Source organism: Stomoxys calcitrans, chromosome 5 (genome assembly GCF_963082655.1).
Source record: "Stomoxys calcitrans chromosome 5, idStoCalc2.1, whole genome shotgun sequence".
In the NCBI taxonomy this organism is placed as follows: domain Eukaryota; kingdom Metazoa; phylum Arthropoda; class Insecta; order Diptera; family Muscidae; genus Stomoxys; species Stomoxys calcitrans.
The window spans coordinates 95,868,741-95,891,410 of NC_081556.1; the positions used below are offsets into that span (position 1 = coordinate 95,868,741).

Sequence of the window (22,670 nt, forward strand, 5' to 3'; positions counted from 1 at the left end):
TATTGACAAATGATTTAAAATCCATCGGAAAACATCCGCCGAAGTTCATCAAATTCGTTTCAGACTTAGATATAGCTCCCAATTTCCACTTATAGGTTAGGTGTAGGTGTTGTATAGTCGTTACCACTAGACTTTTGCCTTTCCTTATTTGTTTTTCGATAAAACAGTGGATTTCCATCGAGTTGTTGTCGTAGAGTACAATTTCTGGTATAAAATTTCAACAATTTGCAGTCTTTGCTTGTTGATGCGTTTCTCCATGAAGAAATGGCAGAGTACACTGAACACTTTTCACTTTCACAGATGACGTTTGGATACAATAATCAACCAGCGCCGAGCACGAATTTTCATATAAAACATCAACAATTTACAGTCTCTGCTTTTTGGTGAGTTTCTTGCAGATAAAATGGCAGAGTATACTGTACACTTTTCACTTTTACATATTATCCCAATTATCAACCAGTGCTGCTACTCTGGAAAACTTAACCAATAAAAAAATCTCATATCTACTATGTATTACACTTTTATTCATTCCTTAAATCTTCTAATATGCCTCAAAACAAAGTTGCACTAGGTTCTTTGTGATTATACAACAACGTCCCCTTAAACATTCATATCGATCATCTAATTTTCTAACAATGAATTGTAACAAAGGAAAATTAGGTCCACATCGGCCATTGAAGTCATCATTGCCCAAGGACCATATCATAATGCCACCCAATTGATGTTCCAACAAATAGTCCAGCTTTAGTTCTAGACTTTGGGCATTCTCATAACTCCACCAATAGTCACGAAATTGCATAAAAGATGCACCATCAATCGTATCAAATCCCAAGGCCTTGGGCTGCAATCTTTTGAGTCTCTTTTGTATTTTGCACAGCTCATGGTAGGACATGTAGTTCTTCTCTCGGGTATAGAGGCCTGATATACCAGGACCAATGGCAACAGTTTTAGTCTCTAAATGTTCTAAAGGCTTTATTTGGAAGCTGCGTCCGGTGAAAGCTACACCCACATTGAGTTTTGAAGCAGGAGCTCCTACACAGGAATAACAAGAAGATTCCAAATGATTGCTTTCGCACTCTGGTAAGCTACATACCATTCTCTAGCCAATATTGAATTGTTCGATCTACATTGTATTCATCTGTTCCCCAGAGGGGAGCGTCATGTGTTGCCCAGGTATCGTGACTGTAATTGTAACTTCTAATGTTGATGTAGTCCGCAATTTTGGCAATAGCTTTGACATCATAAGCCATGCGAGCATAGCTTATTTCACCACTTACTGTAACACCGACCGTAAGGCCAATGCCAGCTAATCTAAAGAGGGAACAAAAATGAAAGAGCTAGCAGTTAGATGAAGATCTAAAACAATTTTCAAATGCCGCCTCGCACATGGGGATTTCAGAAAGGTTTTTTTCAGATACACAGGTTACACAACCAGGGGATTTCCGCATTTTTCCCCCATTTGGGAACAGATGGCAACATGGACTGTTGCCTACTGGTCTTTTTTTTATATCTCAGTATAATCTTTTCCACTCTGTCTCATATCGAACTTAAAAATGAAGTCGGTCGTTTTAAATTTGATTTTTTTCACCGAATTAAATCGAATTTCAAGAACTTACCCCTGCTTAAAACCTCGCAACATATCAGTGAATTCATTTTTTTGCGGTAACTCATTCCCACTTTTTTCCAATAGCCAATGTAAGTCTACACCATCAAATCCATTCTCTAGCAGAAATGATGACATAGAATCTCGAAAAATTAAAAATTTTTTACAATCATAAGATTTCATTTTAAGGAAATGCTGCAAGTCTACTTCAGGACCACCGAAAACGGCTATTAATTTCAGTTCAGGATTTCTCCATTTCAAGTTAATGGTACGATTCAGCAAACCTAGACGATGGAATGTTGCGTAGAATTAAAGAACTTTTTAATTTGCTGCCCATCTTACCCCGTTTGGGCTGTAAAGCAGTGAACAAACCCTCATCGGAGATGCCAAAGTAGGCATAGCTGATATGAGTACACAAATACGGATCAATATCCACCGGTCCTAGCCTGGCACCAGTGGGGCGTTTGAATGACCATACGCCATAGTAGCAATTGATCATTTTATCTAAAAGAGCAAAATAAAAACAAAGAGTGAATATTCCAAATCCTCGGAGTTGTAATCGAAAAAACCCAATACTTGTTATTACAGTCTCTGAAAGGCCACAAAGAGCCAGAGTTATAAGAAGAAAAATCAATTGGTTCATTTTACTATAGGAGGAAGAATTCTTTTCCACAGAACAAGTATGAACTTAGATTTAGAGGCACAAGTCTTTCAAAAACAAACTAAAAACTGTTATTCTACTGCAATGTTAAAAATTTATTTATTCCACATCACGTTTTCGTTAAAGTGCTGACATATTCAGGGCTTGCTTTTGTTCAAACTTAAAAAAACAAGTTTGGCATAAGATTTTGAAAGAAATTTGCATGAAACTAGAAAAAACTTGTCAAATAGGATATAAAATGCAGCCTACCCCGAAAGATAAATTCACGCGAAGGCCAGTCCAGCCCATTGTGCGACCCTAGCAAGAAAAGGAAGAAAGGGAAAAAGGAAGTCCTGGTTAAAAAAGTCATGATAATGAAACACACTGCCCCTCGTTCTATCAAAAGAGGAAACAGGGAGATGAAGTGATATCAAAACAAGTAAAAAGGCGTTAAGTTCGGCTGGGTCGAACTTTGGATACCCACCACCTCGGGTATGTACGTAAACCACCTTTCGTCATAATCCGGTGAAAAATGCATAATTTATGCCCCCATAGCAGCTTTCTGAATTTTGAAGAACAAAATATTGGTCTTTTTGCTAGCCATATCCAAATATAGACCGATCTGAACCATAAACCACACGGAGGTCGAAAAGCCCAACATAAGTCACTGTGTCAAATTTCAGCGAAATCGGATTATAAATGTGCCTTTTATGGGACCAAGACTTTAAATGGAGAGATCGGTCTATATGCAAGCTATATCCAAATCTGAAACGATCTGGGCCAAATTGAAGAAGGTTGTCGAAGGGCCTAACACAACTCACTGCCCTAAATTTCAGCAAAATCGGATAATAAATACGCCTTTTATGGCCCCAAAATCTTAAATCGAGAGATCGGTCTATATGGCAGCTATATCCAAATCTGGACCGATCTGAGCCAAATTGGAGAGGAATGTCGAAGGGCTTAACTTAACTCACTGTCCCAAATTTCGCCGACTTCGGACAATAAATGCGCCTTTTATGGGCCCAAAACCTTAAATCGAGAGACCGGTCTATATGACAGCTATATCCAAATCTAAACCGAGCTGGATCCAAATTGAATAAGGACATCGAAGGGCCTAACTGAACTCATTGTCTCAAATTTCGCCGACTTCGGACAATAAATGCGCTTTTTATGGGCTCAAAACCTTAAATCGAGAGATCGGTCTATATGGCAGCTATATCCAAATCTGAACCGATCTGGGCCAAATTGAGGAATGATTTCGAAGGACCTAACATAACTCACTGCCCTAAATTTCAGCAAAATCGGATAATAAATGTGGCTTTTATGCGCCTAAGACCCTAAATCGACGGATCGGTCTATATGAGGGCTATATCTAGATATAGTCCGATACAGCCAATCTGCGATCTTAACCTTGCAAATGCAAATTTTGTCCATGAACATTCCACTAAGGAACAGGGGCAAACTTCTCACATATCAATGAGTGCAACCTGATTCAAGTTTAAGCTCAATGATAAGGGGCCTCCTTTTTATAGCCGAATCCGAACGGCGTGCCGCAGTGCGACACCTCTTTGGAGAGAAGTTTTTTTTTATGGCATAGTACCTCACAAATGTTGCCAGGAGGGAAAACTACCGCTGAAAAATTTTTCTGATGGACTCGCCAGGATTCGAACCCAGGCGTTCAGTGTCATAGGCGGACATGCTAACCTCTGCGCTACGGTGGCTATGTCAAAAAGAAAACTTGGGCAAGATAATTTAGATTGTCCAAACATAGAAGACATTTAGGAAAATGTGAAGAGGATTACGACTGTACTGGTGGGGTCTTTCGAAGATAGTTTTCTTCTTCGGGAAAGGAAATCAGCCCAAGAAAAACCCTGGATGACCGGAGAGATTCGCAATATTGGGAAAGAGGTCCGCAGACTTTTTAACGGAGCACGTCGTAAAAACGCGGAAGTATATTGGGATGTGTATTACACACGGCTCAAGGAATACAATGAGATTACCAGAGCGGCAAAACGTTCCTCCTGAAAGATTTTCTGCAAACAGGTCGATTGTGTTAATGACGCAGCCAATATGAAAACGTTTCTCTCAAAAACCCATATCCAAACTGAAACTTTAGTAGACGATATGGGAGTGAGAGCAGAGACAACGGAGGACATGTTGAGGCTATTGATGAAAATCCATTTTCCACAGGATACGACGGGACTCACGGAGACACCGGAATCTTGGAATAATGTTGTTGATCGAAGGTTTATAATTACAAAATTTATGGTGAAGAAATCCTTGAGGAGCTTCAAACCATTTAAGTCACCCGTACCTAATGGAATATTTCCGGCGTTACTACAGAAGGAGGTAGACTAACTGATGCCCCACCTGGCCAATATTTTCACAGCGTGCCTCGGACTTGCATATACTCCGAAAGTCTTCCAGGAGGCTAGGGTGGTATTTATACCCAAGCCCGGCAAGGCAAGTTATGCGACACCAAAGGCCCATAGACCCATAAGCCTTACGTCCTTTCTACTCAAAACCATGGAACGTATTGTGGACACCATGATAAAGAGTAGGACATCCAGCGAACTGCTCAAATACAAACAGCATGCCTATGTCAAGGGAAGGTCGGTGGAGACTGCCCTACACGAGGTTGTGCATAAAATAGAAAAATCCTTCGATGCCAAAACGTACAAACTGGCGGTATGCATTGACATCGAGGAGGCTTTTAACAATGTGCGGAGCGACACACTGATGCAATCCTTAGACCAGTACTGGGTGGACCCAGTCCTTAGAGACTGCATAAACCATATGCTAAGGAACAGGTGAATAAATAGTAAATAGTGTCCCATAGCATAAATATAAGGGAGAAAGTGGCACAAAGCACGCCACAGGGGGCATTTTATCGCCACTCCTATGGGTGATCACCATAAATGACCTATTACGGATGCTGACTGAGGAGGGATTTGAACCCGTTTGCTATGCAGAAAATGTTATAATACTTCTAAGAGTTAAGGATCCGAACGAGCTATGCAGAAGGGCCGAAAGGGTCTTGCATATGGCATATGACTAGGCTAGACCCAGAGGTCTCAATGTTAACCCAGAGAAGACTTAAATTTGCGAGGAAGACGAAGATGGGCCAATTTAACGCACCACGTTTCCTCAATAAGACGATTTCGATATCTGACAAGGTCAAATACTTAGGAGTGATCTTGGACAGGAAACTGCATTGGAAGTGTCATTTTCAGGAGCGTACTGAGAAGGCTCACAGATGTTGGGCACTATGTAGACGGGCCGTAGGCTCGAAATGGGGCGCCTGAATCCGAGGATAGTCCACTGGCTCTACAGGAGCGTGATTAGACCAATACTTACTTACGCCTCAATAGCTTGGTGGACTGCTCTGGAGAAAAAAAGGCAACTTAAGGACCATACAACAGGTTCAGAGAACATGTTGTCTTGGCATAGGCGGAGCGATGAGGACCACGCCCACTAGGGCACTGGAGACTATTCTAGATATCCGACCCATTGACATACAGATTAAGTGTGAGGCAGCCACTGCTGCTATGAGACTTAAAGCTATGGGAGAATGGATTGAGGATGGGAGCAGCTCATACCATCGGGGTATAATCGAGGGAAGAAAACCTCTTCCCTGGTAGGAAGGGAAGAGGTTTCTGATCGGATACCTGAGATGAACCTTGAGGTCGAGTGCGAGGCACTGCTGCCAGCGGCACACTCTTGGGTTGACGGAACAATAGTATTGCCATCTGGAAGATCATGTTACACAGATGGATCAAGGCTAGAGGACAGAGTGGGCCTGGGTGTCTACATTGACAACCCTGGGACTGAGATCTCTTTTACACTGCCTGACCACGGTCCTAAAGGCGGACATCCGGACGATCACGGAATGCGTTAGGTGGTGTGGTGCTAACGCGAGGACGTCGAGTGTGAACATCTTTACCTAAAGTAAAATGGCCATAAGGGCAATAACAACCAGGACGGTAAGGTCACGAACAATCTTGCAGTGTAAGAAATCTCCTTCTTACACGCCTTCTCTGGGGATGGCAAAATCCGCATCGGTTGGTTGCCGTGCCATAACGGAGTAAGGGGGAATGAAAGAGCGGAAGATTTGTGGGTGAAAGCCAGAGGACTGCCGTCAATAAACTTGGTTAACCCGAAGCCTTTCGGGTCGACGCAGTCCGAGTTAAGTGAGTAGGCGACCAACCAACTTTTTCATACACAATTTAACAATTTATTTATTAAAACTCATTTCTATTCAATTTTAAAACAAAAATTTCTTAACTTTATAGACTTTATACAACAAATATTCGGCTGACATTGAAAGCGATTATCCAGTTTCCGATTTATCACCTGCAACATGGCATAATCCTCATAGCATTTACCCAGATAATCATCATTTTGCAAAGACCAAATCATGACACCACGCAGCCGCTCTTGAAGAACAAAGTCCATTTTCATTTCCAGACTACGAGGCGACTCATAGCTGGTCCAAGTAACTTGATCTTGTACAAAACTTGCTCCTACCTCACCATCGAAACCGTAGGAGGTATTAAATATCAATTTCATATATTCAATGTGACATATTTGACCATAGGGTTTGAACTCGGGCTCAACACTGGAAAAAGGCCATTCAGTATCGACGGCAGTTTCTGTGCGAATATCCTGGGAATCCCATAGAATATAGCTGTGTGCCACAAATGCTACACCCAAGTTAAGCTTAGAGGCAGGGGCTCCTATAGTTGGGGAAATATGTTCAGGGAAAACCTTTAAGGAGAAAGTTGTGGTTACCATACCTTTGTCAATCCAAAAATTTATAGTAGCTTCCACATTGTCATCGCCCCGTCCAAAAAGCGGAGCATCATGTGTCAGCCTATTGCCACTGGTGTAGTTGTAGGCCATGACATTAATAAAATCCACATATTTCACTATGTTGGGTATATCATACCAATTGCGGGCGATGCTAACCTTACCACTCACTGATATACCCAACTCCATTTTCAAGGGTGAAAGGCTAAATAAAAACAAAGAAGATGAGTGTTAAGTTCGGCTAGGCCGAATCTAGATTACCCAACACCATAGGTTTCGGTAAAGTTTACACTTATTAACTCAGTTGATATCTGCATCAAATTTGGTCATGTAATAGGCTTCTAGTCTAGGTTTAAGCCGTAGATTCACTTAAGAGATTGTAGTCTACCGTGATATGTGGAAATGACCTCAAGTTCCTACCGGTGAACTTCCCATATCGCCTTATAATCCAAACATGGGCTAATTCAGAAAAGTCTTTCAAAGGAATAAAAATCTTAAGTGAAACTTCTTCTTTATCCATAATGCTTTAAACATCGGATATTGTATCAAGGAAGATAACACAGTGTCCGTTGTCGCCGCATAACCAAAGAAAAAGCTCTCTTTGTCCAACGGAAGTGGTCGCAGAACTTGGTCTAATCAATATGTCCAGAGGCATTAGGTGTAGCATTAAATTCAGCGCACCAGATGGTGTCGTCCTTAGTGTGGCTTTAATGCACCAAGCCATCCTTTGAATCCAGGGCGTACTGAGCAGTGGGTGGACTTTTAAAAAGGCGTCCACCAGACCACAACACCATATAGCAGTATAGGTCTTACAATTGCAGTAAACATCCAATGCATGAAACTCAATATCCTCACAGCATTTGCAGAAAACGCATCACAAGAAGGCAATGAGTGAGACTTCGGTTCTGGCTGAAGACGGCAAAGTGAAAGAACACTTCAAATTTAGATTGGACCAAGAAATCTTGGAGCGATCACCGCCAAAAAATCGTTACCATATGTCATCCATTACCCTTGGGGACTAATTTTAAAGAATAAGCTTGTACGTGCCTTAGAGGCATCACCCTCAGATGATGTCATCTCCCTGAGAGATCTGCGACATTCGATAGTGATTTTAAATTCAGAAATACGTTAACCTCCCTCCGAAGGAGCCAGGTGCCATCGTGGGAACCTTGTAATTACATCTGAAAAAAACAACTTCCGTTTTAAAAGCCCAAGGTACTTTCGGCAGGCCACAGTGCTATCGTACGTAAAGCTTTCTGAAGTTTGCCTCTTGGAAACTGATAGGAGGAAGATGAGGCCTGATTGCTCCAAGATAAAATCAGGGACGAAATGAGGCTCTACTCTGAGACTCCAATGAAGGTCTACTCTGAAACATAGCGATCTGTGACATTACGATAGTCTAAAAGAAAACCTAGGGAAAGAGTAAACCCTCTTCCAAGTTCAGGATTTTTGTGGACGGTATGAAGGCGTTGGGTTGGATGACATTGAGGTTGGAGTGCGAGGCGTAATGTTTCGAATCCCCTAATGATAATACCTGGCATAGTTTCCAGGACACGATGATATACCGGGAAACAAAAAGGCGGTAAATCCAGAAAGCTCCCGTCCACGGTGACTGTATCTGTCGCCGGACTCTTATGTGGGTCGAACTATTGAATATAGTAGAGGAGATGACCATTGCAGAGTTGGTATCAGACAGGTAATCAGTAAATGGGTGTCGGACTGCCAGAATACTCGACCGAGGAGGAGGAAGGAGGACGAAGAACTGCTGGCCTTTGATAAGAAGTGATTACCAAGATCACCCAGGGTTGGGATATCGACCGGTGTCGGAATTTGAGATGGGCGTCGGACGGTTGAGACGAAGTCAGACTTCGGTTCGGAGTTGAGCATGCTCCGACTCCGAACTGCACTCCGCTTCCGGTTAAATACTTCGATACCTACGTATAGGACACTCGGCCTATAGTCGGCCGAAGGAGGACGAAGAACTGCTGGCTTTTGATAAAATGTTAATATAAAAATCAACCATGGCTGCGCTATCGACCGGTGTCGGAATTTGAGATGGGAGTCGGTCGTTTAAGCTGGAGCCAGACTTCGGTTAGGAGTTGAACATGCTTGATCCGACTACGATGAAATACTTCGACATCGACATCAACGGTCAGACTCACTAGCTCTGTTTATGGCCGTAGCTCTGTTTATGGCCAATTCTTCTGCTCTTTGATTTCACCTTACTCCGTTATGACCGGACAAACAAGCGATACGGATCGCACCATCAACAGAGAAGGCATTAATCTTTTTCTAACACCCCACATCACTCTGCGACCATACCGTCCTGATTGTTATGGCCCAGATGGCCAGATGATCGTCCGTAACGATGTTCAAATAACCGACTTCCTCACTTTAATACCATACCACATTAAGCACTCGGTGATCGCACGGCATGGTCAGGCTGTCGGAAGCAGATCTCAATGTCTGGGAGTTCAATGTACGTACCAAGCCCTGTCCTCTAACTTTGATCCAGCCGTGTAGCATGAACTTCTAGATGGCAAAACTAGAGTTCCGTCAGTCCAAAACTGTACAGCGGGCAGCAGCGCATCGTACTTCACCTCAATTGTCGTCTCAGGTATGCGTTCTAAATCTTCTTTCCATCCTATCGACGCATTGATTGTCTCGTGATGGTATGGGCTGCTCTCACTATTTTAAACCTTTAAGTCGCACTGGCTGCCTAATACTTAAACTGTATGTCCGTCGACCGGATATCTAGGTGTGGTGGTTATCGCAATAGGTGTGTTGATAGTATCTTAATAGGTGTGGTGGATAGGGTCGTTATATGTGTGTTACATAAGATAGTACTAGGTGTGAGTGATGGTATGGTAATAGGTGTGGTGGACAGCATCGTAATAGGTGTGGTGGACAGCATCGTAATAAGTGTGGTGGATAAGATCTTCCGAAGTCTACAGAGCTCGCATGTATCTCTTACGCATCATAAGAATTCAATCCAGAATTTGTTATACGCCGTTTTTAAATCACCCCCTAGATTGTGGGTAAGGGTATACAAATCTAGTCATTCTGTTTATAACACCTCGAAATATTGGCCTGAGAACATATATAAAGTGTATATATTATTGATCGTCTTGGCATTCGAACTTGCCATGTCCGTCCATCTGTCTATCTGTTTGTCTGTCGGAATGACGATAACGTTCAAATGAATACAGATATCCGCTTGAAATTTTGCATAGATACTTCGTATCGATGTAGTTGGGGGTTGCAAATGGACCATATCGGTTCAGATTTGGATATAGCCACCATATAAACCGGTCCCAGTTTTGACTTCTTAAGCCCCAAGAGACTTCAATTTTCACCCGATTTGGCACAAGGACTTGAGTTCCGAATTTGGCACAAAATATTGGGTTCTGACTTTCAACATCAGTGCGGAGTATGATTTGAATCAATCTATAAATTGATATAGGCCCCAGACAAACCGATTCCCGGATTTGAGTTCTTAAGCCCCTAGAAGTCTTAGTTTCCATCCGATTTGGCTGAAACTTTTCACAAGGACTTTAGTTCTGACTTGGGTTTTGAATTTGGCACAAGATCATGGGTTCTGACTTCCAACATCAGTACCGAGTATAATCCGAATCGGCCTTTAAACTCATATTGCCCCCATACAAACCGATCTCCGGATTCGACTTCTTGAGCCCCTAGATGACACAGTTCATCTCCAATTTGGCTGAAACTTGGCACAAGGACTTCCGTTCTGACTTTTAACATCAGTCCCGAGTTTGATCTGAATCGTTTATAAACTGGTATAGCCCCCATACAAACCAATCCCCGGATTTGACTTCTTGAGCCTCTAGAGGCCTCAATTTTCATCCGATTTGGCTGAAACTTGGCACACGGACTTCTGTTCTGACCCGGGTTTTGAATTTGGCACGAGATATTGGGTTCTGACTTTCAACATCAGTATCGGGTATGATCCGTATCGGTCTATAAATTGATATAGGCCCCATACAAACCGATCCCCGGATTTGACTTCTTAAGCCCCTAGAAGAAACAATTTATCACCAATTTGGCTGAAACTTGGTACAAAGACTTTCGTTCTGACTTCCAACATCGGTCCCGAGTATGATCTGAATCGTCTAAAAACTGATATCACCCCCATACCAATCCATCCCCGGATTTGACTTCTTAAGCCCCTAGAAGCCTTAATTTTCATCCGATCTGGCTGAAACTTGGCACACGGACTTCTGTTCGGCTTGAGTTTTGAAATTGGCACAAGATCTTAGGTTCTGACTTTCAACATCAGTACCGAGTATGATCTGAATCGTCCATAAACTGGTATAGCCCCCATACAAACCGATACCTGGATTTGACTTCGGTCTACATACTGATAGAGGTCCCTTCAATACCGATTCTTCGGTATGACTATTTGAGACCATATCAGCCATAACCAATACCCAAGTTTTTACTTGTATTTTCTTAACTCAGCCTTGTAGATGGGACTGAACCATAACTTGCTTCAAAGTTAGAGTACAAAGAGACAGACAGGTGTACGGACTTTTCATACACCCTACTCTATGGTGGTGGATATATAAATACAGAAAATCTAATCTATGGAATCTGTGACATATGAGTCATAGGTAATAGTTTCCCAAACAACTTTTTCACTTACGCTTCCTTCAATTCCTTCAAGAGTGTAACAAAATAACCAAAATCTCCCGACATGCCTTCGCTACCAGGGTACAACCAATGCAAATCGAGGCCATCAAAACCATGGGCTTGTAAAAACGCCAATGCTGTATGGCGGAAAGTGGATCTTAAATCGGGCATTGCAGCCACACGAGAGAAGAGTTTGGAACTAACACTAGGACCACCAACAACAGCAATCATTTTCAATTCGGGATTTCTCCATTTCAAGGCAAGAGTGTGATCAAGATAACCTAAAAGGTGTGAATACAGCAGCATAAAAAGAAATTCAATTGGCGATGATTCTTACCCAAATTGAGATCGCGATTTATATCTAAAACAGTAAAGGCTCCCACGCTAGATATGCCAAAGAAACCATAACTGATATGAGTGCACAGATACGGATTAATATCCTTGGGCTCCAGATGCTTTCGAAATTGATCATTGTGATTCCAAGAGCCATAGTAGCAGTTGATCATTTTGTCTAAGAGATGGAACATACAGTATTTAGAGATTCAGGAGAATTCCCATCAATTAGGTTAGGTGAGGTTACCAGTTTCCACAGCTTGCAAAATGTCACATAGTGTGAAAATTGTTAAGAAAAACAGAAATTTAAACATTTCACGGATGTCCGAACAAAATTTTTTAAATATGGAATGTTTGAAAAAGATCACAAGTTCTGAGATCTTTGAAGCCTCAACTTAGCCACAGAACCGTCTAAGCAAAAAAAAAATCACATTTTCTTTTACTAGGCACGAACATGTTCGTGCGTTTTCATACATTGTACTAAATGAAATTGTTAATGGAGTAAGAATTTATAAAACTAATGAAATGTCCATTCTATGTTAAATACTGAATACTTGGATTGTAGTGTGAATGTGCAAGGCTTCACAATCCGACTAGCAACAGGTTTAGCCAAGGCTTCTAACGAAGCCTCCTGCTTTATGGTTGATCAGTCACCTGGTAAGAATACCTTCCCCAAGAGAACAAAGACGGTCATGAGTTTTTGGGTTCAAGAGCCTTTGACAATGTCACATACAACTTGGTGATTGCGGTTATTTACAAGGGAGAAGAAGATGGTTGCATACCTAGGCACATATGGAGTGTGCTAGTGGATGGGCTGTCTACGGCATATTCCAGATTATGACGAGACAGATTGTTATAGAAGCGATTCAAACCAATTTCGAAAATCAATATAAGCTTTTCAAAGCATGGATACCAAGGAATCCTTCCGAACCCGAATACATATTTGCGACAATAAGGCGCTGTAATCTCGATATTTCAACCACCGACTGGACGATTGGCAGAGTGTATTAGGCTGTTGAGAACAGGACACAGGCAGCACCTACTCAACAAGGGGGCTAAAGGAGTATATAAGCGGTTGGAATATAGAAGACAATACAACGTTATTTCAGAGAAACAATCATTTACACCGCAAAAAGTTCCTGGAAGTGGGAAATCCCTCTAACTCTGTCAAAACCAGAGAGGTTGGCTCCGAGATGGGAGCCGTGTGTGAGAAGGTTATTCGGTTGGATTTGGTCTTAAGTCATGCTGCCACAGAATCAGAACAAATGCCGACCTGCTTCGTGAAAAAATACGACCACAGAGTCTTAAGCAACCTGATGCCAAAAGAATTACCCCACTGAACTCTAACTCCTCGAAGATCTCAACAAGTCCAAGGGAGTTGCGTCGTAATTTTTCAACAAGGTGAGGCTAAAGGTATAGAAGCGATAGGTTTGGAATTCAGAAGACAACACAGCAGTTGTTGCTGAAGATTTGTCTGAGTTACCGTCATTCACACCGCATAAGCGTGATGGATTCCTGAAAATGGAAAATCCCTCTAACTCTATCAAAAACAGAGAGATAGGCTCGGAGATGGGATCCAGTTTGAGTGGGTCATTCATTGGGATTAGGTCCGAAGTCATGCTTCCACAGACTCAGAATAAATGACCACAGAGTCTTAAACAGCCCGATGCGAAAAGAATTACCACACTGAACTTTGAATGCCTCGTAGATCCCAACAAGTCCAGGGGAGTTGTGTCGTACTTATTCAACAAGGTGATGCTTAAGGTCTATAGAAGCCGTAGGTTTGAAATTCAGAAGACGACGGAACAGTTGTTGCTGAAGATTTGTCTCAGTATCTATCATTCACACCGCATAAGCGTGATGGATTCCTGGAAATGGGAAATCCCTCTAACTCTATCAAAAAAAGAGAGGTAGGCTCGGAGATGGGATCCAGTTTGAGTGGGTCATTCATTTGGATTAGGTCCTAAGTCATGCTTCCACAGACTCAGAATAAATGACCACAGAGTCTTAAACAACCTGATGCCAAAAGAATTACCACACTGAATTTTGAGTGACACGTGGATCCCAACAAGTCCAAGGGAGTTGTGTCGTACTTATTCAACAAGGTGATGCTAAAGGTCTATAGAAGCGGTAGGTTTGAAATTCAGAAGACGACGAAGCGGTTGTTCCTGAAAATTTGTCTGAGGAACTATCATCTAACCGCAAAAACTTGTGGGATTTCTAGAAATGGGAAATCCCTTAAGTTTATCAAAAGCAGAAAGGTAGGCTCCGAGATGGTAGCCCTGTGTGAGTGGCTTATTCAATTAAATTTGATCCTTAGTCATGCTTCCTTAGACTCAAAATAAATGCAGACCTGCTTCGTGAAAAAACACAACCATAGAGTTTTAACCATCCTGATGCCAAAAAAAAAAAAATACCCACGACCCATTATCACAACCTGTTTTGTTCTTTCCATTCTTTCAACCACCGACTAGAGTATTGGTAGAGTGGATGAGGCTGTTGAGAACAGGAGACAAGCTATGTTCGTGCTGAGATCTGACTGCCTCGAAGATCTCGACACGTCAAAGTGAGTTGTATCGTACTTATTCAACAACATGAGACCAAAGCTGTATAGAAGCGGTAGTTTTGAAATTCAGAAGACGACACAGCAGTTATTGCTGAAGATTTGTCCAAGCAAACATCGTCCAAGCGCAAAAACGTGATGAATTCCTGGAAATGGGATATATCCAAGCCAGAGCGGTAGGATCCGAGATGAGAGCCTTGTGTGAGTGAGTCGTTCGGTTAGATTCGGATGCTTCTACAGCCTCAGAATAAATGCCGAACTGTTTCGTGAAAAAAACACTACCGCAGAGTTTTAAACAGCCTAAACAATTGCTCCACGACCCATTTTCCCAACCTGTTTCGGAAAAAACAATCAGCCTGATAGCTAATGAATTAACGCACGACCTATCTTTGAGAATATTGTCAAAAGCGTCTATCCTGTTAAGGACCTAGCACAAAGAATTATCCACCTCAGGCTTCCATAATACACTAGAATGAAAAGAGGGTTGGGCTTCTAGAGGAAGTTACGTCACAGAGGGAGTTCCGTCACCCATAATCTTATGCTTATGACGTAATATTCCACGAATTACTTGGCCGCAGGGCCCTGGCCACTTAAAGGGTGATTTTTTTGAGGTTAGGATTTTCATGCATTAGTATTTGACAGATCACGTGGGATTTCAGACATGGTGTCAAAGAGAAAGATGCTCAGTATGCTTTGACATTTCATCATGAATAGACTTACTAACGAGCAACGCTTGCAAATCATTGAATTTTATTACCAAAATCAGTGTTCGGTTCGAAATGTGTTCATTCACCGTAACGTTGCGTCCAACAGCATCTTTGAAAAAATACGGTCCAATGATTCCACCAGCGTACAAACCACACCAAACAGTGCATTTTTCGGGATGCATGGGCAGTTCTTGAACGGCTTCTGGTTGCTCTTCACTCCAAATGCGGCAATTTTGCTTATTTACGTAGCCATTCAACCAGAAATGAGCCTCATCGCTGAACAAAATTTGTCAAAATTCGAACACATTTCGAACCGAACACTGATTTTGGTAATAAAATTCAATAATTTGCAAGCGTTGCTCGTTAGTAAGTCTATTCATGATGAAATGTCAAAGCATACTGAGCATCTTTCTCTTTGACACCATGTCTGAAATCCCACGTGATCTGTCAAATACTAATGCATGAAAATCCTAACCTCAAAAAAATCACCCTTTACAACCAAAATCTAAATCGCGTGGTAATCGCAGGAAGCGTGCACCCTACCATGAAGTTCGAGCAGGGGTGTTTTTCCTGAATAAGTCGCATAATAGGCCCCCATCAGCTATCCATACTTGGATAGATTGAGACGAGATTCGGTGATATTCGTACGTATGGGTACCAAAAAGTAAGAAAGGGTAAATGTTTGCCTAGCACGAACGGTAAGGGCTAATTAAAGAGCGCCTCAAAAATAAGGTTTGGAGAAAAAAAATTATCAAAATCGTACCTGAAGTTGGAGAAATAGCAAGTTTAGTTCCGCAATTGTTACTTTCTTTGTTAATTGAGCTAGAGGTTTGCATTTAGGTACATATGTACACTATGGCCAACTAAGTTGGGAGTCTTAACGAGTTTTTGGATATTTGAACATTTAGGTACTAAAAAGTGCCAACAAGTACGAAATATGTGAACTTTGCACAGGGCATACGATTAGAGGTAGAACTTCGAAATTTGGCATAAATGATTGTTTTTTGCGAAATATAGGGCGTAGATGGAAAAATATGAAAAATAGTACTAGTACTTTGGTCATGTGGGGGTTACGAATGTTCCAGGCAGTGTGGATTACACCCTACCTGAGCCGCTCTTTGATAAAACAAATACTGTACCACTATTCTTAATAGAGCCGATTGAAACTACGATATCCCTGGTAATAGGAGTTACATAGACTTCTATAAGGATGTTTCTTAACTAGACGACCAGGTGAGCTTTGCCATGGTCATATAGAAAAGGTTACCCGACCACTGCAGTGTGTGTCATGCGGAGATCCTTGAAGTAAAGGAAGTGGTGAAATGGCTAAGATATAATGTCATAACGACGATTGGCATTAATATCTTCTCAGATAGCCAGGCATCCCTGGAGAACGTCACAGATCTGTCAACGAGATGGCTGAACAGTTCAAAATTCACCTGTTCTGGATGCCAGGCCAAGGAGATATCCCAGGGAATTGTAAAGCGAATGAGCTTGTGAGACTAAGAACTACCCTACACATTCCAGGGATACTGGAATCTGTGGGTATGCCTCTAGCGACATGTAAGCTAAGTTTTCAGGACCAGACCCGAAGGACAACGAATGATAGATGGTCACAAACATGCTGACAGACTGAAGGTTGCCAGTAACGACTTTTGCCGAAGCTGTGAGGACATCGAAGAAGAAGAGACTGTAGAAGACATTCTGTGTGTGTGTCCCACACTGGCAGTCAGAAGAAGTTTCACTTAAGGTTTTAATTTCTTCCAGAACCTTTCTGATTTAGAGGATTTGAACGTTCGCAAGTTGTTGGGGTTTTTAAAGCGATCTGAATGGTTCAACGGTAAGAACTAGAAGGCGTCTTCCTTCTTCTGTTCCTGCATCTTCCTTCTTCTGTTCATGCTGACAGACTGAAGGTTGCCAGTAACGACTTTTGCCGAAGCTGTGCGGACATCGAAGATGAAGAGACTATAGAAGACATTCTGTGTGTGTGTCACACACTGGCACTGGATTTGAACTTTAACGTTCGTTAAAGCGATCCGGATGGTTCAACGGTAGGAACTAGAAGGAATCTTTCTTCTTCTGTTCCTGTGGTGTCACAATGGACGAAAACGTCTAAGTGAGTCTGATGGCAGACTGCAAGTTATACCTAACCTAACCTCACCTCAACTATCTCAAATACTGTGATATTTTTCGATGTTCTGCTTTTTGATTTCGATTGTGGGCATCGAGAGCTTCCTTCACTATAAGTAGGTATTCCTCATCCCTCCTTGATTTTATTGATATGCTAGTTCGAAAAAGAATAATAAACCGACCTGTATAAAGGAATTAAACCGATCTATATAAACAGGAACAAGCAGGAGGTACCAGATATTATCTGGGAAGTCTTAGATCACCACAGTTTCTATGTTTCTAAATAATCCTTACTTAAAAATAAAAGGCAATGAAAACAAATTTCTAAGTTTCTACAAAGGCTCCATTTGTGTAGTTTATTTTCTTTACGTTTTCTTTCTCCTTGTTCTTCATCACTCGATATAAAAACAAAAAGATCTTAGACGAATTGATTTTATACAACAGATTCTATAACGACATTCGTATCTATGGTCCAGTTTTCTATTGATTATTTGCAATAGTGGGTATTTCTCAGAACAAGTCCCTAGAAAGTCATCATTCTGCAGAGACCAGACCATAACGCCACCCAATTTCTTGGCCTGTAAATAATTCATTTTCATTTCCAAAGCCCTAGGAGACTCATAACCAATCCAGGTGACATCATCCTGTACAAAGCTGGCCCCAGCATCAACATCGAATCCAAAACTGGTATTATAAAACAAATCGGCATACTCAAGGTGACACATTTGGGCATAAGGCTTAAACTCGCTATCAATATCGGAAAAGGGCCATTTTACATCAATGCCTGTATTAGTTCGAAGATTTTCGTTATTCCATATAATAAAAGTGCGAGAAGTAAAAGCTACACCCATATTAAGCTTTGAAGCTGGCACTCCTGAAATTTAAATGTCTGAAATAATATTTTAGGGTTTTTAAGAGGCATATTCATATACCTTCGTCTATCCAATATTGTATAGTGGCATGCACATTATTCTCATCTTCACTGAATAGAGGAGCATCATGGGCCACACTGCTCCCATCGGTATAATTATAGGTCATGATATTGATAAAATCAACATGTTTCGCTATATTGGCCACATCATACCATTTACGAGCGTAACTTATTTTACCACTAACAGTTACACCAAATTCTAAATTCAAGGGTTGAAGGCTGTATAAAGACATGAGAAAAGATTTTCTTTAGAAAATCTTCAATTCAGCCTGGCTGAATAGGATTTTCTTTAGAAAATCTTCAATTCAGCCTGGCTGAATAGGATTTTCTTTAGAAAATCTTCAATTCAGCCTGGCTGAATAGGATTTTCTTTAGAAAATTTTCAATTCAGCCTGGCTGAATAGGATTTTCTTTAGAAAATCTTCAATTCAGCCTGGCTGAATAGGATTTTCTTTAGAAAATCTTCAATTCAGCCTGGCTGAATAGGATTTTCTTTAGAAAATCTTCAATTCAGCCTGGCTGAATAGGATTTTCTTTAGAAAATCTTCAATTCAGCCTGGCTGAATAGGATTTTCTTTAGAAATTCTTCAATTCAGCCTGGCTGAATAGGATTTTCTTTAGAAAATCTTCAATTCAGCCTGGCTGAATAGGATTTTCTTTAGAAAATCTTCAATTCAGCCTGGCTGAATAGGATTTTCTTTAGAAAATCTTCAATTCAGCCTGGCTGAATAGGATTTTCTTTAGAAAATCTTCAATTCAGCCTGGCTGAATAGGATTTTCTTTAGAAAATCTTCAATTCAGCCTGGCTGAATAGGATTTTCTTTAGAAAATCTTCAATTCAGCCTGGCTGAATAGGATTTTCTTTAGAAAATCTTCAATTCAGCCTGGCTGAATAGGATTTTCTTTAGAAAATCTTCAACTCAGCCTGGCTGAATAGGATTTTCTTTAGAAAATCTTCAATTCAGCCTGGCTGAATAGGATTTTCTTTAGAAAATCTTCAATTCAGCCTGGCTGAATAGGATTTTCTTTAGAAAATCTTCAATTCAGCCTGGCTGAATAGGATTTTTTTTAGAAAATCTTCAATTCAGCCTGGCTGAATAGGATTTTCTTTAGAAAATCTTCAATTCAGCCTGGCTGAATAGGATTTTCTTTAGAAAATCTTCTATTCAGCCTGGCTGAATAGGATTTTCTTTGGAAAATTTTTAATTCAGCCTGGCTGAAGAGGATTTTCTTTGGAAAATTTTTAATTCAGCCTGGCTGAAGAGGATTTTCTTTAGAAAATCTTCAATTCAGCCTGGCTGAATAGGATTTTCTTTAGAAAATCTTCAATTCAGCCTGGCTGAATAGGATTTTCTTTAGAAAATCTTCAATTCAGCCTGGCTGAATAGGATTTTCTTTAGAAAATCTTCAATTCAGCCTGGCTGAATAGGATTTTCTTTAGAAAATCTTCAATTCAGCCTGGCTGAATAGGATTTTCTTTAGAAAATCTTCAATTCAGCCTGGCTGAATAGGATTTTCTTTAGAAAATCTTCAATTCAGCCTGGCTGAATAGGATTTTCTTTAGAAAATTTTCAATTCAGCCTGGCTGAATAGGATTTTCTTTAGAAAATCTTCAATTCAGCCTGGCTGAATAGGATTTTCTTTAGAAAATCTTCAATTCAGCCTGGCTGAATAGGATTTTCTTTAGAAAATCTTCAATTCAGCCTGGCTGAATAGGATTTTCTTTAGAAAATCTTCAATTCAGCCTGGCTGAATAGGATTTTCTTTAGAAAATCTTCAATTCAGCCTAGCTGAATAGGATTTTCTTTAGAAAATCTTCAATTCAGCCTGGCTGAATAAGATTTTCTTTAGAAAATCTTCAATTCAGCCTGGCTGAATAGGATTTTCTTTAGAAAATCTTCAATTCAGCCTGGCTGAATAGGATTTTCTTTAGAAAATCTTCAATTCAGCCTGGCTGAATAGGATTTTCTTTAGAAAATCTTCAATTCAGCCTGGCTGAATAGGATTTTCTTTAGAAAATCTTCAATTCAGCCTGGCTGAATAGGATTTTCTTTAGAAAATCTTCAATTCAGCCTGGCTGAATAGGATTTTCCTTAGAAAATCTTCAATTCAGCCTGGCTGAATAGGATTTTCCTTAGAAAATCTTCAATTCAGCCTGGCTGAATAGGATTTTCCTTAGAAAATCTTCAATTCAGCCTGGCTGGATAGGATTTTCTTTAGAAAATCTTCAATTCAGCCTGGCTGAATAGGATTTTCTTTAGAAAATCTTCAATTCAGCCTGGCTGAATAGGATTTTCTTTAGAAAATCTTCAATTCAGCCTGGCTGAATAGGATTTTCTTTAGAAAATCTTCAATTCAGCCTGGCTGAATAGGATTTTCTTTAGAAAATCTTCAATTCAGCCTGGCTGAATAGGATTTTCTTTAGAAAATCTTCAATTCAGCCTGGCTGAATAGGATTTTCTTTAGAAAATCTTCAATTCAGCCTGGCTGAATAGGATTTTCTTTAGATAATCTTCAATTCAGCCTGGCTGAGTAGGATTTTCTTTAGAAAATCTTCAATTCAGCCTGGCTGAGTAGGATTTTTTTTAGAAAATCTTCAATTCAGCCTGGCTGAGTAGGATTTTTTTTAGAAAATCTTCAATTCAGCCTGGCTGAGTAGGATTTTTTTTAGAAAATCTTCAATTCAGCCTGGCTAAATAGGATTTTCTTTCGAAAATCTTCAATTCAGCCTGGCTAAATAGGATTTTCTTTAGAAAATCTTCAATTCAGCCTGGCTGAATAGGATTTTCTTTAGAAAATCTTCAATTCAGCCTGGCTGAATAGGATTTTTTTTAGAAAATCTTCAATTCGTCTTCTTGCAGAAGCTACACACTTACGTTTCTTTCAATTCACTTAAGAGCGTTACAAAGTTCTGTTTGTCCCCAGTTACCCCAGAACTTCCCGGGTATAACCAATGCAAGTCTAGTCCATCAAAGCCCAATCGTAACAAGTTAGCAGCTAAAGAATATTTAAAAAGCGATCGTTGCGATTCACTTGCAGCCAATAGAGAGAACTGTGTAGAGCTAATCCTGGAACCACCAACAACGGCAAGGATCTTCAGTGAAGGATTTCGCCACTTTAAGTTCAACGTGCGATTAAGCAAGCCTACAGAAAGTTTGAACAAATCAAAATATTGTCAAGGCAATTGACATACTCTTACCATATATTAAATCCTCTTCAACATTAAATTGTCCACTAGTGCCTATGTTTAAGAATGCAAAACTCAAATGAGTGCACAAATAAGGATCAATATCCTTAGGGTCAAGATGTACACGAAAATTGTCATTGTGCGACCAAGAACTATAATAACAATTGACCATTTTGTCTGAAGAATTTCAAATTGCAATGTCATAAAATTCCTTAAATTGCAAAGGGTAAATAATTTACCAGTTTTTATAGCGTTCAGAGAGTTACATAAGCATAATGCTATTAGGAGAATCCAAAATCTGGGCATTTCCAAAAAATCCATTTGTATTGATTAGTGCCTTCAGTTTACAAGTTTTATTGTATAACACACAAAGTTGTTTTCAAATCTATTGAATTGTACTATTGTACGATAAGACTACTACTGCACACGTAGACTGTCAAAAACCTTTAGGTCATTAGGAAGTTTCATCAACTGATCACGTACGAATTCGTGCAATTTCATACATTTAGTTCCTTTTGTTGTGATATTTCTATTACTGGTTAACATATGAGCTGTTTTATGCTTAAGTGGAACAAAATCGGGCACAATCGCATTTCGATATACATCGCCCTTATGAAACCCATCACCCAAGGGGACATGAGAATCTGAAAGCATTGATAACTTATTGAATGCTCTCAGACTCCACATTGACCGACAATGTGGGGTTAAATGAAAGAAATTTTTAAGTACACCAGAAGAAGATTAAAAATCGGTTTCAATTACGAAATTAAATGACTCAATTAATTTTTAATTGAAACTGCTTCAATCACAAAATAGTCAAACACTGTTTTTGAAAAAATAATTGAACAAAATTTCAATAAAAAAAATTGCATTTTCAATTAAAAAAATTATTGAAATTTAAAATGTTCAATTAATTTTTTATTTGATCCAAATAAAAAAATTGATTGAAATGTTTGAAATTCTCAATTCATTTTTTAATTGGTCCTATTAAAAAATTATTGATGTCTACCTCCTGGAACATGAACTTGAGGTGCGTTGTTTGGTCAAAGATGCGTGGGCACGCCTATAAAAAAAAAACTCCTCCGCGAGGGTTCTGCAAAAAAATGTTGGGTTT

The 22,670-nt window shown here is 40.2% G+C and overlaps 2 protein-coding genes across 2 annotated transcripts; both read right to left on the reverse strand.

Annotated features, from left to right (window-relative positions):
- Nucleotides 1-502: 502 nt before the first annotated feature.
- On the reverse strand, nt 503-12,402 carry LOC106089332 (probable chitinase 10). Its single transcript, XM_059369876.1, has 12 exons — nt 12,286-12,402; nt 12,043-12,216; nt 11,719-11,986; nt 7,040-7,257; nt 6,504-6,979; nt 2,627-2,639; nt 2,514-2,561; nt 2,180-2,290; nt 1,946-2,107; nt 1,617-1,887; nt 1,094-1,311; nt 503-1,032 (listed from the first exon to the last, which is right to left on the reverse strand). Exons 1-12 carry the CDS (start codon nt 12,350-12,352, stop codon nt 542-544), a joined length of 2,517 nt encoding a protein of 838 aa, XP_059225859.1. The 5' UTR covers nt 12,353-12,402; the 3' UTR covers nt 503-541.
- Nucleotides 12,403-17,759: 5,357 nt separating this feature from the next.
- Nucleotides 17,760-21,934, reverse strand: LOC106089495 (chitinase-3-like protein 1). Its single transcript, XM_013255337.2, has 5 exons — nt 21,796-21,934; nt 21,569-21,733; nt 21,246-21,513; nt 18,371-18,588; nt 17,760-18,312 (listed from the first exon to the last, which is right to left on the reverse strand). Exons 1-5 carry the CDS (start codon nt 21,875-21,877, stop codon nt 17,831-17,833), a joined length of 1,215 nt encoding a protein of 404 aa, XP_013110791.2. The 5' UTR covers nt 21,878-21,934; the 3' UTR covers nt 17,760-17,830.
- Between the last annotated feature and the right edge of the window lie 736 nt (nt 21,935-22,670).

Coding starts and splice junctions, on each gene's coding strand:
- LOC106089495 (XM_013255337.2), bottom strand. CDS start 21,877: ATGGATTTTTTGGAAATGCCCAGATTTTGGATTCTCCTAATAGCATTA. Junction 18,589..21,245: donor TTAAGTGAATTGAAAGAAAC/GTAAGTGTGTAG, acceptor GTCTTTATACAG/CCTTCAACCCTTGAATTTAG. Junction 18,313..18,370: donor ACAATATTGGATAGACGAAG/GTATATGAATAT, acceptor TTTAAATTTCAG/GAGTGCCAGCTTCAAAGCTT.
- LOC106089332 (XM_059369876.1), bottom strand. CDS start 12,352: ATGTTTAAATTTCTGTTTTTCTTAACAATTTTCACACTATGTGACATT. Junction 12,217..12,285: donor TTTGCAAGCTGTGGAAACTG/GTAACCTCACCT, acceptor TCCATCTCTTAG/ACAAAATGATCAACTGCTAC. Junction 11,987..12,042: donor AAATCGCGATCTCAATTTGG/GTAAGAATCATC, acceptor CACACCTTTTAG/GTTATCTTGATCACACTCTT.